Consider the following 16,436-nt stretch of genomic DNA (forward strand, 5'->3'; position numbering starts at 1 on the left):
GCCACAAACAAAATAGTAGTAAGATAGGCAATTTGGATATGCCAAAGAGAATTCATATAGTGCTTCCTTTAAGTGAAAAGTTGAAAGTCTTTGACTTAATAAAGAAAGAAAAAATCCTATTCTGAGGTTGCTATGATCTACCTTAAGAACAAAACAGTATATATAGGGTTTGGTTTGCACTGGGGTTTCAGGCATGCACTGGGAGCTTGGAACTATCCCCCACAGATAAGGAAGAACTACTGTATTAAAGTATGTCAAGAAAGACTGTTGCTTGTCAGATGTGGTTGGCTCATGCCTGTAATCCCAACGGCTCAAGAGGCTGAGGCAGGAGGATTGAGAGTTCAAAGCCAGCCTCAGCAACATAGTGAGGCACTTACCAACTCAGGAAGACCCTGTCTCTAAATTTTTTCAAAAAAGGGCTGGGGATGTGGCTCAGTGGTTGAGTACAAAGGTGCGATCCCCTGGTACCAAAAACAAAAACAAAAAATAAAGTCTGTTGCTTAAATTTTAAAACAAGGAATATATAAACTCATATAACTTGCCTTTCCAAAATGTATTTTCTCACCCCCAAATATGGTAGTTGTTTAAACATTACACGTTTAATACAATTTTATTTTCTGCTTCTGAAGCACTATGAAACATCTTCTAGGAGTAAATGTTTATATTCTTAATGATCTCAGTGACTGAAGATAAATGGAGCCACCTAAACAATAGGTGTTATCATCTATTCATATATCTTTATGTTTTCATTCCATAGTGTATCTTTAGAAGCTGAGAAGAGTGGGGAGGCATTAGCATTTCTTTTTATTTATTTATCTTAGAACTTCCAGGGAGAGCTTTCTTTAAAGATTTAATTAATAAATCCTTTTATCATGCTACATTTATAAGGTCTCTCTTCTTTACTGCCTTCATTCTTTGAACATTTTAGTTGCCTTTCCCATGAGATACATAAAGTTTCTTGAATTGAAGCATTCATGTTGGTATATCTCTACCTTCTTCCACTAGTCATCTCCCACCACTGCAGAATAACTCAATATCAGCCCCTGAGTCTGAGATCATTGAGATCCTAACTTTGGTCCCCACTCCAGCAGCAGGCTGAACACAAACCCACTTAATGCTATTACCAGTGTAGAAAATATGTGAGCTATTCTCAGAGATACATCCTTGCTATAGCTACTGGTAGTAGAAGTTACCCATGCCCATTCTTCCTACCTTTGTTTGGACTGAAAAAAAAAAAATGATGGGCATGTAGTTATGCCACCTCTAACTGCTGTGAATTGAATAAGATAGTAAAGGAGAAGTAGAGGCTGAAAATAAATTATGCCCATCACATGAATAATAATTCTATTCTTCATAAATTCAATTCCTTTCAAGCACTATTCAAAGGGACATTTCTAAAAACTGATCATTCAATTCTGCACATAGGCCGTCACCATGATATTTCCAGCTTTTCCTGTTCTTCCTGCCTTACAAAATTCTGAGATAATTCAAGAGCTTCTAAATTCATATCATAACTAAAAGCATTGAGTCTCTATGGTTATCATGTACAAGGGTGAAAACTAAAACTAAATTTTATAGCCACAGAACTCTTGAGGTCAAAGCATATGAATGACTTAATGAATGTTTCATCTTCCACCCAGATGATTTGCATCTTCCAGGTTGGTACAGGACAAAATGTTATGCTATCATTATACCAATGGTATCACCTCTCTTGGACAATCAGTCAAGAACCAACTAGATGGGAAGCTATTTTGAATTATTTCATATCAAGTATTTTCCTCTAAGATATTTTATATTAATGCATCAGCAATGCATTTTATTCCATTTTTTAGTTTAGAAAATAAAACAGCCCTCAAAACATGTACTTATAAATTACTGACAATTTTATGATTTTGTGTATTATGCTTTTCCCAGTAAGTACTTAGTACATATATGAAAAAAATCTCTGAGAAGGAATGAGTAAATAACAATACTAGATACCGTGTGACTGGCACTGTACTAAATGATTTACACCCATTACCTCATTTAATCCTCTAGCCCTGTGAGATATTGTTAAATTCATGCTCTCAGAAACCCTATGATAGTCCTGTCAACTTCATTTTCTGTTCTCTTCACATCTCTCCCAGATATCTCAGAAAGATTCCTCAATTTTCCTTCCTCCTTCTTCAACTTACTTGGGAGTTAATATCTGACCATAATTGTGACTGGTAGTTATGATTCTTTGCAAATAGAATTATGTAAAGGCAAAGTTATGAATTAATTTTAGACCCATTTGGAAAAAAAAGCAGGATCTACATCTCAAAGTCCTATCTAAATACCCAGAAATATCCTCCAGAATTTATATATATATATATATATATATATATATATATATATATATATATGGATTTATATATAAATAATTTAATTATTATTATTATTAGAAATTACTTAGAAACTTTCCATCATTTTGCATACACACACACACACACACACACACATATCCCCTATGATAGGTACTGTGCTCTGCAGTTCACTGGTGAGGAAAACTGAAGCTCACAGTGGAAGGATGACTTGATAATAAATGGAAAAGCCATCATTTCACCCTCACATAACCTTAAACTTAGTGTTTTATCATTACCAGTGCACATTAAGCCTTCCACAAATCCTTGAGCATTCCATAGAGTAAAACCTTAAATATTAAGAACCTTGAACCGTGCACTATATATTAGATAACAGAGAAAAATCAAATACCAATACATATAAACAACCTGATACAAGTAATTTAGCTTAAAAATTAAAACCAAGTCAAAAAGAATATCCTAGTGTAGGTACATAATTAGCCATACCTATATATCTTTTATATTTGCTTCAGCAATGCTGTTCTATGAGAAATGAGGTTCATAATGAAAACTTGGGCATATTGTAGTATCATAAATCATCAAGAGAGAAAATAAGTTCACACAATAAAATTGTAGAAAGCTTTCAACCACAGGAGTTGAAAGAAAATGTCTTTTGCTTAAATTTCTGTTAGCTACAACATTAACCCTGACATCACCCCTCTCCTTGGTCTGTCATCTGCACCCCAGTCCAATACACACTTCATTAATTCTGATAATGGAAATGCTTTCCCTTTAGGGAGAGCTGGTGGAAAATAATCAATGACCAAATGAAGGATATTAGTTAATAAATGGTATTTACTGTGTTCTTTGAACCTTAGTTCTTTATACAAAGCTTATTAGAGAATAGCAAGTATGTAGGCAGTTAAATGCCTAAATGATGGCTTAGTAATACTATTATTCTAATTATTATCATATATAAATATACATAAGTCTTGGGCAGATTTTTTCCTTTATGCCTTATTAAATGATAGGCATACTCTGTTGGACACTTTATTTTCCTCTACCCCCCAGTTCTCCAAAACAATAGATGACATATAAACTATAAATGATATTCATTGTCTCACCTGTTGGTTGTCAAGATTCATCAGTGTGAGGCTGCACGTTGAGATGGTCAGTTTTATATTCATTCCCGAAAACTGAAGGTTACTTTTGCCAAGAACTGTTGATAGGAACTTAACTGGGGGCTTTAAAAATAACAAAACAACATTGCAAGTTATGGATTTTGTTATAGAATAAATGGTAATGTTTTTTAAATGTTAAAAATGAGGCAAAGCCCATATTCTTCCTCTCTATTTCACTTTACACATATCAAATGAGATGAAATGACTTTTCATTATAACTTATACTAGGCCCTGGGGTCATAAAGCAGAGAAAGAAGTACCAATACAGGGTATCTCTTTGGGATGGGTTGGCCAATTTTCTCAAGCAGAAGTGCCATTTATGACCAGAAGTGCTGTATGACCTTGAAGAAATACCCTTTTTAAGCCTCAATATCCTTTTGTATAAAAAGTAAAAAAAAAAAAAAAAATAGAAGCTACACCTTATAAGAGCTGTTGTAGATTGAATTAGGTAATAAATGGAGAGCATTTAGCATAGTGCTTGGCTGCATGCATGAGCACTATTATTGCTATTGCTATTGTTCTTCCAACTCCAAGATCCTCAAAGATAGTTTGAAGGATTTATATACTCTGATGGAATCTTGGATTAAGTTTTGAAATCCTCTGCTGGAAAGTGGGCCAGTTGAGGATAGAAAATGAGTGATTGCCTCAACATATGGATCAATACTTTTTTTTTTTTTGGTACCGAGGATTGAAATCAGGGGCACTTGACCACTGAGCCACATCTCCAGCCCCTTTTCATATTTTATTTAGAGACAGGGCCTCGTTGAGCTGCTGAGGCTGGCTTTGAACTCGTGATCCTCTTGCCTTAACCTCCAGAGCCACTAGGATTACAGTTGTGTGCTACCACACCAGGCTGGTTCAATACTTTGAAGCAATCAATTAATACATACTTTGGTTTCTTCATAGTTTTTCTTGTATATTACTTTTATTTGAATCCTTATGAAACCACATCAAACTGTTAAATATACATCATTGAAATTTGATGTAGTTTATTTTCAATTCTAAGTACATTCTAAAATATGGTGATGGTGTAACTAAGATACCCCCCAAAACAGGTATCCTTCCATCATAAAGTTGACTCTTGGTTTGCTTTCTTTGCTCTTTGTATAGTGCTTGGCAAGATAAGCCATAAATCCAGGGACTTTGTGTTATCCAAAGTGATTATATTTGGGGTTTTATTACCCAAAATGATTATATTTGAGAGTGAACCACTTCCTTGCTTCTTCTGAGTTTCTTTTGCATGCTAAATGTTAAAAATTTTTATTAAATTCAAATTAAATAATTATACTCTCTCATAATTGACAAGCACTTTGTTATTTACAAAAATCATTTATGTATATTATCTTAATTTTGCCCTCCCAATAACCTTAACCTTGAGAGAAATGCTCAAATGTATTTATTGCATAGAAGACAGAGCTGAGAACACAGCTCTGTGGCATAGCACTTGTCTAGTGCACATGAAGCCCTGGGTTCCACCCCTAGCATTACAAAAAAAAAAAAAAGAAAAAAGAAAAAAAAAGGAGTATGGGAGTCAAAGTATTTCATTCCATTACTAGAAATTATTTAGAAATAATTTAATAATAATAATTATTATTATTATTACTTACTAGAAATTATTTAGAAACTTTCCAATAACCCATGGAAGAGAAAGCACATAGATTTCAGGCAAATATAGCCGAATAGAAAACAAACAGGACTGGTGGAGGGCAACTTGGATTCACCTAGCCAGGGGACCTTAGGAAACTATTAACTAGTTAAGGGAACTTAAGGGTGCTACTAACTAGCTGGGGGACCTTAGGAAACTCCCTGAACCCCTTGTTTCTATACTTAGAAAACAGGAATAATAACATTGATTCTGTCCTTCTACTTCTAGCCATGGGATTCTTGGAAGAATCAAATTCAGTAATAAAGTTCATGGAAAGGCACAGTACCCAGGGAAATGCTAACAGATTATAGTGATTGTGACTACCATGTTTTAAATTAATTCTGGCAATTTTGCTACAGTGTTTCTGCTTTGATAAGAGGGGGAAAATTGTGCAGGTCCTGGCCCGGAGACAGGCAGTTACAGGAGTAAGAGGAGAAGGGAACAAAAAGAAGAGGCTCAGAAAGTGAGACTAGGATACTTCCCAACTTTCACAAAGAAAGTGGAGGCTGGCTGGGAGGAGTGATTTTTATCATATTTTATAAATGAGAAAACTTCTAAGATAGGGAGACCTTAATTGATATAAACTAATTAACTTATTGGTATTGACACCAGACTGACTCCATGTCACAGTCTCTCAGGAACCCCGCCCCCCCACACACACACTTTTTTGTTATTCATTGACTTTTAGACTTAGAAACTCATCATATCACACAAATGGATAAGTACCTCAGCCCTCCAAATTTCCTGTGGTGAAATACTCCACAGACCTAAAGGAATAAAACAGATCCTAAGCATATTTAGTTGACCTTACTAGTTTTTGACTCCCTAACCTGGGGAGATATGCAAGGCCAGAGAGGCAGAGAACACAGTGGTTAAGAACGTGGATCCTGAATCCAGTCTGCCTGGGCTTAATCTGGCAACTCTGGGTCACTGGGCAAGTTACTTAACCTCTCTGGGTCCCAGGTTCCTCATCTGTAAAATGAGGATAAGAAATAGCACCTGTTTAGGTTTTTTGTGACGATTCACAAAGTATAAAAACATAGTATACGTGCAAAACTAGGGACACAGCAAAAACAGTGCCAAGAGGAAAATTAAAGCTATAAACCCTTACATTGGAGGAGCAGGGGGAGGAGGAGAAAGATATCAAATAAAAAAACCTAACTTTACAATTTAAGAACTAGAAAAAAAGAACAAACTAAACCCCAAGTCAGCAGAAGGAAGAAAGTAATAAACATCAGAACAGAGATGAAAAGAACTGGAGACTAGAAAAACAATACCACTGAGCCATACACTTAAAAATGGTTAAAATAAAAGATTTTGTTATATGTATTTTATCACAGTAAAAATTTTGGAAATGAAGAGCATTTCAAAAATGAAGTTCCAGGAAGATTCCCTGGTATATATTAAGAATGCTAGTTATCAAGGGGAATTAACTCAAGAATTTATTTTTCTTTATAGGTATACTTTCTGGAGAGATAATAACCAGGTTTGTTTTATTTGGGAGTACTCCTGAAACAAGAAAACCTTAAATGAATGAGCCTGTTTACTGAGATCATCCAGTTGAAGCAGAGATGAGGAGAAGGAAGAGTCTAGTGGCTACTTTGGAGCAAGGGGTTCTGTCAAAGAAGCCAATAATAGGGAGTCCTTTATAGAATTCCAGGGCCATTTGTCAGGGGTTACCATGATATATGGCTCCTTTGAGCCACTCTGGGATACTGGGTTCAGCCCTATGTAAAATGATGAAGAGTGATAACAGAAAAAATAAGGCAGGGTGATATAGAAATAGATCACTCAGCTAGGAATCAGGAGACCTGGCTTTGAGAGGTGGCTCTGACCATAATTGTCCCAAAGATCATCTCTTCTCTCAGACTCAATTTAGCAATTGGCAAAACGAGATCAATAAACATCCCTTTTCTCTTAAACAGTTCACAATTCCATGATTCATATACATATCTAAAAAAGAGACTTCACCTCTTTGTTAAATTAAGACTTTTCAAGGCAATTATGCATTTCAGGATTAACAGATTAATAGCAATTATACTAGAAATAGAAATACATACAAATAGAAAATATGTAGAAATAGAAAGTCTCATATACGCCAGACACTGGTGGACACTCTGTAGGTATCACTTCACTTAATGTTTCCATGATCTTATAAAGTACTATTTTCTTTCATTTTACAGATAAGAAAACCAAGGATCCAAGAGGAAAATGACTTATCCAAGATCATATAGTTCTTGGGTGGTACAGGCAGGATTTCAATCCAGGTCTGTCTAACCTCAAAATTTTTGCTTTCTTTCAGCATGGTAATCTCCTTCTACCCAGGTGTTATTAACTCATCTCTACCAGGAAGTATAAAATTCTAAAACATTTTTAAATGCATATGTGTATAAAATATTGAAATTGGAAGGCCCCAAACTGTCATGTGTTTGAATTCCCTAACTTCACAGTGTCTCAGAGAGAAGAGACATCATACTCAAAAGCAAGTGCAGACCCGCCGGGGAACCAGGGTTTCTGCCCTGAAACCCAGGCACTTCCTCCACTCTGCCAAGCAAGGTGTCACCATTTCAGACACTGTCCGCTGAGCTCGAAAATTCTGAGGGACAAGAGCGACTTTGGGTGCAGCTTTGATATCGTGCCATTGAATAAGTCCAGGCTGGACCTTGGGTCACGTGGTGGAATGAACTAACAACAATTTTGATACCTTCTTTGCTGTAATTAGAGAAATGTAAAACAAAGCACATCAATATTTACCTTTCGCTTTTTAGCAGCTCCATTTGTCCCAGGGACAGTTTCACACAGGCGACTTATTGCTTCCCTATAGAACAGAAACCATAGAAATACTTAGCATATCACCTACACACTGTAAGCATTCAAGAAATGCTAGCATTATTATGACCAGCAAGTATGCAGACATAAACAGTGAGGCTGCCATAAATGACCTTCCTGTGGCCCCACAGGAGAAAACACTGCGCTTAGTCTCATCTGCAGTTAGTTCAAACTCAGGGAGACCTAGCAATACCCTAATATTGAAAAACTGCTTTCCAACAAGGAATCCTACTAATCATTTTACTCATTAATTTTTTTCCTTAGATTTTCAGATTTGATTTTTTTGATTTTATTTATTTTTATTTATATATGACAGCGGAATGCATTACAATTCTTGTTACGCATATAGAGCACAATTTTTCATATCTCTGAATGCCAAATGCTTTCTTTGATATAAGAAGACTGACTCATAGTGGGATAGGGAGAGAGATCATGGGAGGAATAGACGAACTCTAGATAGGGCAGAGGGGTTGGAGGGGAAGGGAAGGGGCATGGGGTTAGAAATGATGGTGAAACATGATGATCACTATTATCTGAAGTACATGTATGTAGACACAAATTGGTGTGAATATACTTTGTATACAACCAGATTTGATTTTTTTTGTCGTTGATTTTTTAACCAAAAAGGAGGGGCCAACCTTTGTCTTCTGGGAATACTTCACAATTTTTCCTCTAGCAAAATCCTCACTGTGGTTCATGGTTATTTCAGCACTAAAGACAATTAAAAACAAACAAATACAACACTAGAAGAAGTTTGAAAGGATAGGGAGAGCATTGGACTTCAAGGTGGGCTCAAATGGAGGCTTATTGACTAAGTAACTGCTACACACCATTGAGCTTTCATGTAATTTCACAGAAGAAAAAGAAAATCAATATCAAATTTCCTCCTTTGCTTATTTTTCTGCTCTTACTACATATTGCACTTCCTGAGAGAAAAGCACCACTAAAATAAGTAGTTGCTCCTTAATGGAAGTGGTGGAGGAGAAGCACCCTCCTCTCCAGAAATGCAGTTATAACTAAAAGCTTTTGTGTCTGGGACGATGAACATTCATAACCTACCCTTCCTCACTCTGGGTAATATGAACCTGAGCCTTTTGCTTTCAACACACACATTTAACTTTTCACAAGGCAAATGGAATTCTCTATGCTCCTTCCTGGGTCTCCCCAGAGATCACTGTTTAAAGTAACAAATTGTGTATGAAGATAATACAACATTGTATTTCAGTTTTTTATAATATTTTCTGAAATAATTTTGATTTCCACAGAAAGAGGGGAGCCACCAGAGAAAGGAATTCAGACCCATTACTAAGAAGCTACAGTTAGGATAGGTAATAGTGCATATCAGTGATCCAGAAGACACTTTGGAAGGGTGAGCTGAATTCCCAAAGATTTCACACACATCATTTCAGAATTAACATATATGTTTTAGCCTAGGATCTCTTTTTTCCCTCTGAATAAATGAAACTCTTTCCAAGGTATTATCTTGTCTGATTTTGCATAATTACCTTCAACCAAAGAAGAGTATGGCTCCTTGGTTTAGCATATTTTCTCAAGATTTCATATATTGTTTCCTCTAGTATTCCAACCTTTATTCTCTGAGTCAAACAGAAGGATCATGCAGAAGGTTGGTTGATTAATGTTCTGAGTCACCTTAGTGATTATTAAATAATTGATGAGACTCATATAATTGATCCAAATTGACTTCCAAAACTGCCAAAATAATTAGTCCAGGAACTCCACTGTATCCATAGAATTTAATACAGTATTATAAGAAAGGGCAGGACCTTTACTCCATAAGAATCAATTAGGGTGCTTTGTAAGTAGTTCAAAATAAAGTATAAAGAAAGGTGGACCCTGATGCTACCAAATATAATAAGTATTATTAGAATTATTTTTAGAAGAAGGTATTACTTTTATATAGTGCCTTATAGTTTTACAAAGTGCTTTCCCAGGTATTGGGTTTGTTTGTTTGTTTGTTTTTAATTTCTCACACACCTACTATCTTCTAACAAAAGTAACATGGTAAATCTGAATTAAAGGGGACTCTTTAGCATGGGCACCTCTCAAGAAAGGATGAATCTACCTGGCAGGATGGGGACTGAAAATCCCAGAAAGAGAAGAGCAGAAGCATGAAGTATACAAGGGGAACAAATACTTTGACATTGCTAGAGAATAAAATGTGGTAAAGCAGGAGTGGATAAGAGATAAGAGATGAGATGAGAGTGGCAAATGTTTTTCTGTTAAGGACCCTATAGCAAATATTTTAGTCTTTGTTCTGTTCCAAATGCTCAATTCTGCCACTGTAGTGCAAACAAACAGCCTTAGACAATATGCCAACAAATGAGCATAGCTGTGTTCCAGTACAACTTTATTTCTAGAAACAATCAGTTGGCGAGATCTGGCCCACAGACCATAGTTTGCTAATTCACACAGAAGGAGAGAGAAAAGTTCAATCTTAAAAAAGAGGAAACTGTTCTTATACATTATCATTTTAAAATTAGATTTAAAACAACTACATGATACTTCATTTACATTAGGAAAAAAACAAATATGAAGTCCATTACCACTTCAGACATACTTATCCATTGCTAGGAGCCTAAATAGTATTAGCATAATCTTTCTAAAGAGTAATTTGATAAAGCATGACAAATATAAAAATTATCAAAGTGTTTGACAGGGCAAGAACTTATATTGGAAGAGTGTGTAAGCAAAAGGAACATTTATTTTAGAATAGAAAACCAACCCCAAAGCTTGTGATGTAGAGATAAAATATGCCAAATTAAATATTGTCGGGAGGCTGAGAAAAGAGGATCCATTGAGCCCATAAGTTTGAGGCCAGTCTGAGCAACATAGCAAGACCCTGTCGAAGGAAGGAAGGGAGGGAGGGAGGGAGGGAGGGAGGAAGGAAGGAAGGAAGGAAGGAAGGAAGGAAGGAAGGAAGGAAGGAAGGAAGGAAGGAAGGAAGGAAGGAAGGAAAAAGGAATTGAAACTGGGTTTCAAAAAACTTAAATTTTACTGCTTCCAAACAAGGCAGCCTATAGTGGAAGACACAGAATACAAATCCAGGTCTGACTTCAAAACTCTCACTCAGCCAGGGAAGAGCAACATGGCCAGGTGGATAGGAGGAGGCCCAGGCTGGGGTGAGGGTGGGGGGATATTGATTGTCCTTCTTTTCCTCATGTCCCCTGTCCCCTACAGAGAGAGGGCTAACTTTTAGCCAACATTCACATCAATGTGGCTGAGATAAACTGCCAAGGGAAAAGGGCAAATGGGCTAGGATCAGCTCTGAAAAGGCTCTTGCTGAAGCCCCAACCCTTCCCCAGCCTTTGCATTTTGTCCCTTGGCTGCTAGTGTCTTCTGGCAGAGGCATGTGAACACTCACACACTCACCCCAACTGAGGTGCCTGCAGCTTTACAGTGTGAAAATCTCTGGATATACAACTCTCCTCAAAAGAAAACAAGGGGGAAACTTGTGCTTATGAACTTACTTTGAAAATGGAGAGGTTTTTGTTTTGTTTTGGATTTGAAACTCTAAAGTGAATCATGGGTTCCTTCCACCCAAAAAAAAATGTGTTCAGGCTACCTTTATTCAATTTCAAAGGGCCCACTTCCCACCGCACTGCCCCCAAAGCATTTGTAAACCACTGCTTAAAAATAACCTCTGAAACTCACTTTCTTTGGTGATGTCAGTGTTAACAGATCTGGAAATTTCAGGCATGGAAAACAGATATATGCCTGCCTTTTGTTGCTTTTCTTTCAAAGATCTTTTCTTTCCCTGAGAGTGGGATCAAGAAATTAACTGTAATATTTTCAAGAACAAATAGTACTTTCAGAGTTTTTCTGGAGTCTCAGCCACACCCTCCAGCCTAATACACTGACTGTACAAATGCTACGGAAAAAGAAAACACATTTGGGAGCCTGCAGTGGCGACTTCTCCCAGGGCCCAGGGTTCCCGCCTTCCTGGCTGCCAGCAGTCTGCATTTCTGCGTAGGCCTTTTGGAGCTGTCTTGCCATGAGATCCTCTGCAGCTAGCAAACATTTGGCACTTGTCTTCTCTTAGAGGAGCAGAATTTTTGGAGTTTAAATGGCTGAAGATTTCTATCCTGGGAGCCTGTTCTAGAAAAAGAGAGAAACACCCCACAACACCAACAGTGGCTACTTTGTTTATTGTTTCACCACATGAGAAGGAAGGGGAGAAGTGGGCTGATGTAAGAGAAGGAGAATGCAGTTGAAGATTTGCTTTTAAGACTATAAAACCCTGCCTACGCCATAAGACCAAAAAAAGATATTTTGTCTGCCTTCACAAAGTCCAAACCAATCATCTAAACAAAGCCATCTTTCTTCACTAACCCCAGGCCCACTGCAGTACTTAAGTTATAATTTTTCTGTGTCTTTAACCCTTAAACAGTTAAGCTCCTTTGGCAGCAATGTTGCCTAACACCCCTCTCCTTTTCTTCCCCCCAAGTTTGGAAGGCAATATCACAATCCAAGACAAAATGGTACATTTAATGGGGGGAAGGGCTGCAGGGCAGTTTTCTCCCAGTGAAAATGCAGTTCTTCAGTAAATAGAAAAGCCAGAAAATGTGTCACATGAAACCAGGCAAAAAAAAAAAAAAAAAAAAAAATCATTCCTCTGGAATGATTGCAGGCAATGTTCCTGCAATCCCCCACCCTGCACACACACTCAGTCACAGCCACTGTCTCACATAACACACATGTCCACACACACAGTGAAGGAGTGGTTTCAGTTTTGTGGCAGTAGAAAAGAACCTTTCCAAACTGAAAAGATTCCGGCCACACTAATTTGCCTCTATTTCCCAAGGGACTTCCCCTTACTTCTCATCTCCAACATGATCCTTAAAGAAAACAGTTAACAATGTCTAAGAGTCAAGTTGTCACCTGAAAGTCTCGAATTGCCTTCATGTTGTGAATGAAGGGACTTGTGAGTCATTCAGACTCCACCTCGGTGTGGTATTATGTTATTCCAATTGTTCTACTAGGGAAACCAGTGCCATCTTTTTCAAAATCTTTGCCTTCAGGACATCAAGTCTCAGTGATCTATGTGTTCAATTTTGTTCAGCTTGGTGAAATTAAAGACATCCAAGGACTTGTGAAAGCCCTTGGACAGGACATTTTAGAACATGAGCCTGCCAACATGGCGATAAGGCATAATGAACAGAGTCAGTGTCCACAGACCAGTTAAAAATGGAAACTTCAGACTCCCTTTGTGCTTTTATCAAGGGGCATCACCCATTCACTCAAGGAGGGTACACCCAGCTTATAAATATATCCTTTCATTTTAGAAACATGCATCTCAGGTCCCAGGTGGTCAAACAAAACCTTTCAGCGCTGCCATAGCATTTACCCTCACACTGACTTATCTACCACTGTCCTCCTGAATTATATTGAAAATCTGATTCTGAAGTACATTTGCAATTCGACCCAGCTCAGCCACCATAGGACATAGGTTGTTCTGTCTACTCTGTTCTTCTGTCCTTTGGCTCTGATACAAATGTGGACCATTAATCACACTGGAATGAGGTGAAATGACCATCCTATTCCAAGTATCACTTCTCCCCTACAAGTCTCCCTAGTTAACAGAAAGTAAGTGCTAATGTTCTCTATCTCACAATAATTTCCTATAATAGGATCATGTATTTCAATATTCAGACACTTACACCCACAAAATGAAGTCTGTAGCCTTTGTAAGTGGTTATGCCTTATGAAAATGACAAGAATTGTTTTCATACAAAATATGAATAAATTTTTCAGGCCCAAACTCTGTTTTCCTTTACTTTGGGATAATCTGGGCTTCTTTAAAACAACTCTATTAGAGAGAAAATATTCAAAATATTATGAAGGTGTGGCTTTTAAAGAGTGCATTGACATGTAATGTGATCACTTAAAAGTCAAAGTTCTTCCATTTAAAAAAAAAAGAACAGATCCAACTTGATCAACCACTTTTTATTCACCCCATTTCATTTTCAATGATATGTATCTGTTTACAAAAATTTGGCCTTTTTTTCAAAGAAGGAAGATTTGGCCCTGTTTAATATTTAAACCAATTTGCTGCAAAGGTGTTAATAACATTGCGTGAGACAGCAAATGTTGGAAAGAACAACTTTCGTCACATTAAAAAAAAAAAAATAACTGGTTCTTTAAAAGGCCATTTGGCATATATGTTATCAATTTTATCTGAAAAGTTCATTTTTTAATGTGGGTGTGTGCTCTTAAAGGAATCATTCCTGGGCTAGCCAGTTAAGTCCACAGTGGCAAATGACTAAAGGACAGTTGGACCTGCACATCCATCAGGAATTTGCCAGCATAACCATTCAGGTAAGTGGCAAAAAACTTTCAAGTTCTCAGTAATCAACCGGTAACTGTTCAAATGCAGATTTCCAGGGTTGTTTGTAGAGATTTTGATTCTCTAAGTCTGTAATGGGGCTAGGATCTTCATTTTGACAAGCCTCTCAGCCAATCCTGAAGCAGAGTTGATGGTTCACATGATGGATTCAAAAGTCTCTTGGACTCAGCTACATAGGGAAACTGGTTTTGTGCTCTACAGCTTTGACCAGATGGTTTCTTTAGTGGATGCTAAGGAATGAGGTTAACTGTTCCTAGAGGCTTGATAAGGAAGGCTACACTCCCTGTATATTTGATGATTTCCATTTTGGGGAAAATCTGTCTTCAACTTAGTCACTCTGTGCTGGAGGGAGTGGCAAATCCACTCCTCTCCCCTCTGCCTCCCTGCCTTGCCTGCTCTTGGGGAATGCTTTTACCAGCGGGCATCTGGAGGTCTTGAACTTCTTTGCTCCCAGCACACGCAGGTGGCAAGAGTGACCTGCATTCTCTTTCCATCTGGCAGTCTGGGGGCAGAGAGTCTGGGTCCATCTGTACCTCAAACTGCATTCCCACTCGAGGCAGTTGTTCTCAGTCTTGACTGCACATTGGAGAAACTCCAAGGAGTGTGTTAACAAGTACTGAAGACAGAGTCTTATCTCTAGAGATTCTGATTTAATTGGTACAGGATAGGACTTAGGGACTGGAAGTTTTAAAATCTCTCCCAAGTGTTTCCAGATGAGCTTAGGTTGAGAATCACTCTGCAAGTTTTTCTGAAAAGGACCAGATGGTAAATAATTTAAGATCGGCAGGTTATACAGTCTGTGTCACAACTGTTCAACTCTGCTACTATGGCTTGAAAAGCAACTACAGTCTATGAATGAACAGGCACGATTGTGATGCCAGTAACACTTATGGACACTGAAATTTGAATTCTATATAATTTTCACATGTCACAATATCTTCTTTTTTCCCCAACCACTTAGAAATATCAAAACTATTCCTGGACAGCAAGGTAACAAAAATCAAAATCAGGCCACTGGCTGAATTTGGCCTGCAGACTATGATTCTCTGAACATTATTATTGAGAAACAGGATCCAGAAGATCTTGGACTGGCCCCAGTTGCTTCGTTTTCCTCTAGAGCAAGCTAGAGTTCAAATTCTAGCTGTGTCTTAAAGTCTCTGTGACCCTGAACAAGTTTTTAAAGCTTTCTAGGTCTCAATCCCTTAAATATATAAAGTAGGATAGTGTTTGAACAATTTTCAGTAAATGCCAATCATTGCTATTGCTTTATCCTTCTAATGGCTTTCTGCTTTAACTGGATCAAATCTATTTTATACAGTTCCCAGTACCAGCAAAGTATTCTATGTGATATAACTGGGATGCTATAGATAATACATTCGATAATAGTAAAAATTATGTCTATAATTAGTAGTACTTCATAGTACAAGTTTCTATAAAGGCAGATTGCATGTATGATTTTCTTTAAATAACCCATGTAATCTCTCAGACTACTATGGACATAAAATGTGTTCAATATATAAAAGTTTAGGTGTCCCCATGACATTGAAACAAAGTGTGGACCTTGTCTCCCTGTATAAACAAGACTCTCCCCACTCCTTCAAAGTGGAGGTACTCATTTCCTCAGTTGCTGGAGTGGACTGCACACGACTGGGTTCCTTCCCCAGAAATTGTCCTCTCCCAAGAGAAGTCACCTTCCCCATGCATATGTCTCACCCTGAGAGGTAGCAGGCATCCAATTACTGGTCACTATGGGATTGGAGGATCTTGTCCTCTTGCCTCAATTTGGAACAACTCTAAAGTGCTATCCTAACTCCAGAATTGCCCATGGTATCTGCAGAGACCTTTGTTGTGACTTCATTGATATTCAGCCTCTCCTTGTGTCCAGCCTGCTTCCCTCACTCCCTCAGCAGCTAACCTTGAGAGTACTCCAGGAAACCTTTTGCCCTAAACTCTCCATTTACCTAAGAACTGCCAATTAGTTGCTGCCAGAATTATATGTCGCCTTAGATTTGCATATACACTTAACTAGAGGACGTCTTTTTTTTTTTATTTTTAAGAATCTGTGTTATCCAAAAGTCAACTCAAAGTGTAGCAAT

General features: G+C 37.6%; 1 protein-coding gene across 1 annotated transcript in view; it reads right to left on the reverse strand.

The window, feature by feature from the left end:
* The window catches only part of Shc4 (SHC adaptor protein 4), a 143,229-nt gene that overhangs the window by 75,140 nt on the left and 51,653 nt on the right, over positions 1–16,436 (reverse strand). The window contains exons 3-4 of the mRNA XM_027924891.2: positions 7,902–7,965; positions 3,446–3,565 (exon numbers count right to left, since the gene is read on the reverse strand). Of these exons, the coding sequence (XP_027780692.2) occupies positions 3,446–3,565; positions 7,902–7,965 (184 nt within the window). The remainder of the gene's footprint in view (positions 1–3,445; positions 3,566–7,901; positions 7,966–16,436) is intronic.

This window comes from Marmota flaviventris, chromosome 2 (genome assembly GCF_047511675.1).
Source record: "Marmota flaviventris isolate mMarFla1 chromosome 2, mMarFla1.hap1, whole genome shotgun sequence".
Taxonomy (NCBI): Eukaryota; Metazoa; Chordata; class Mammalia; order Rodentia; family Sciuridae; genus Marmota; species Marmota flaviventris.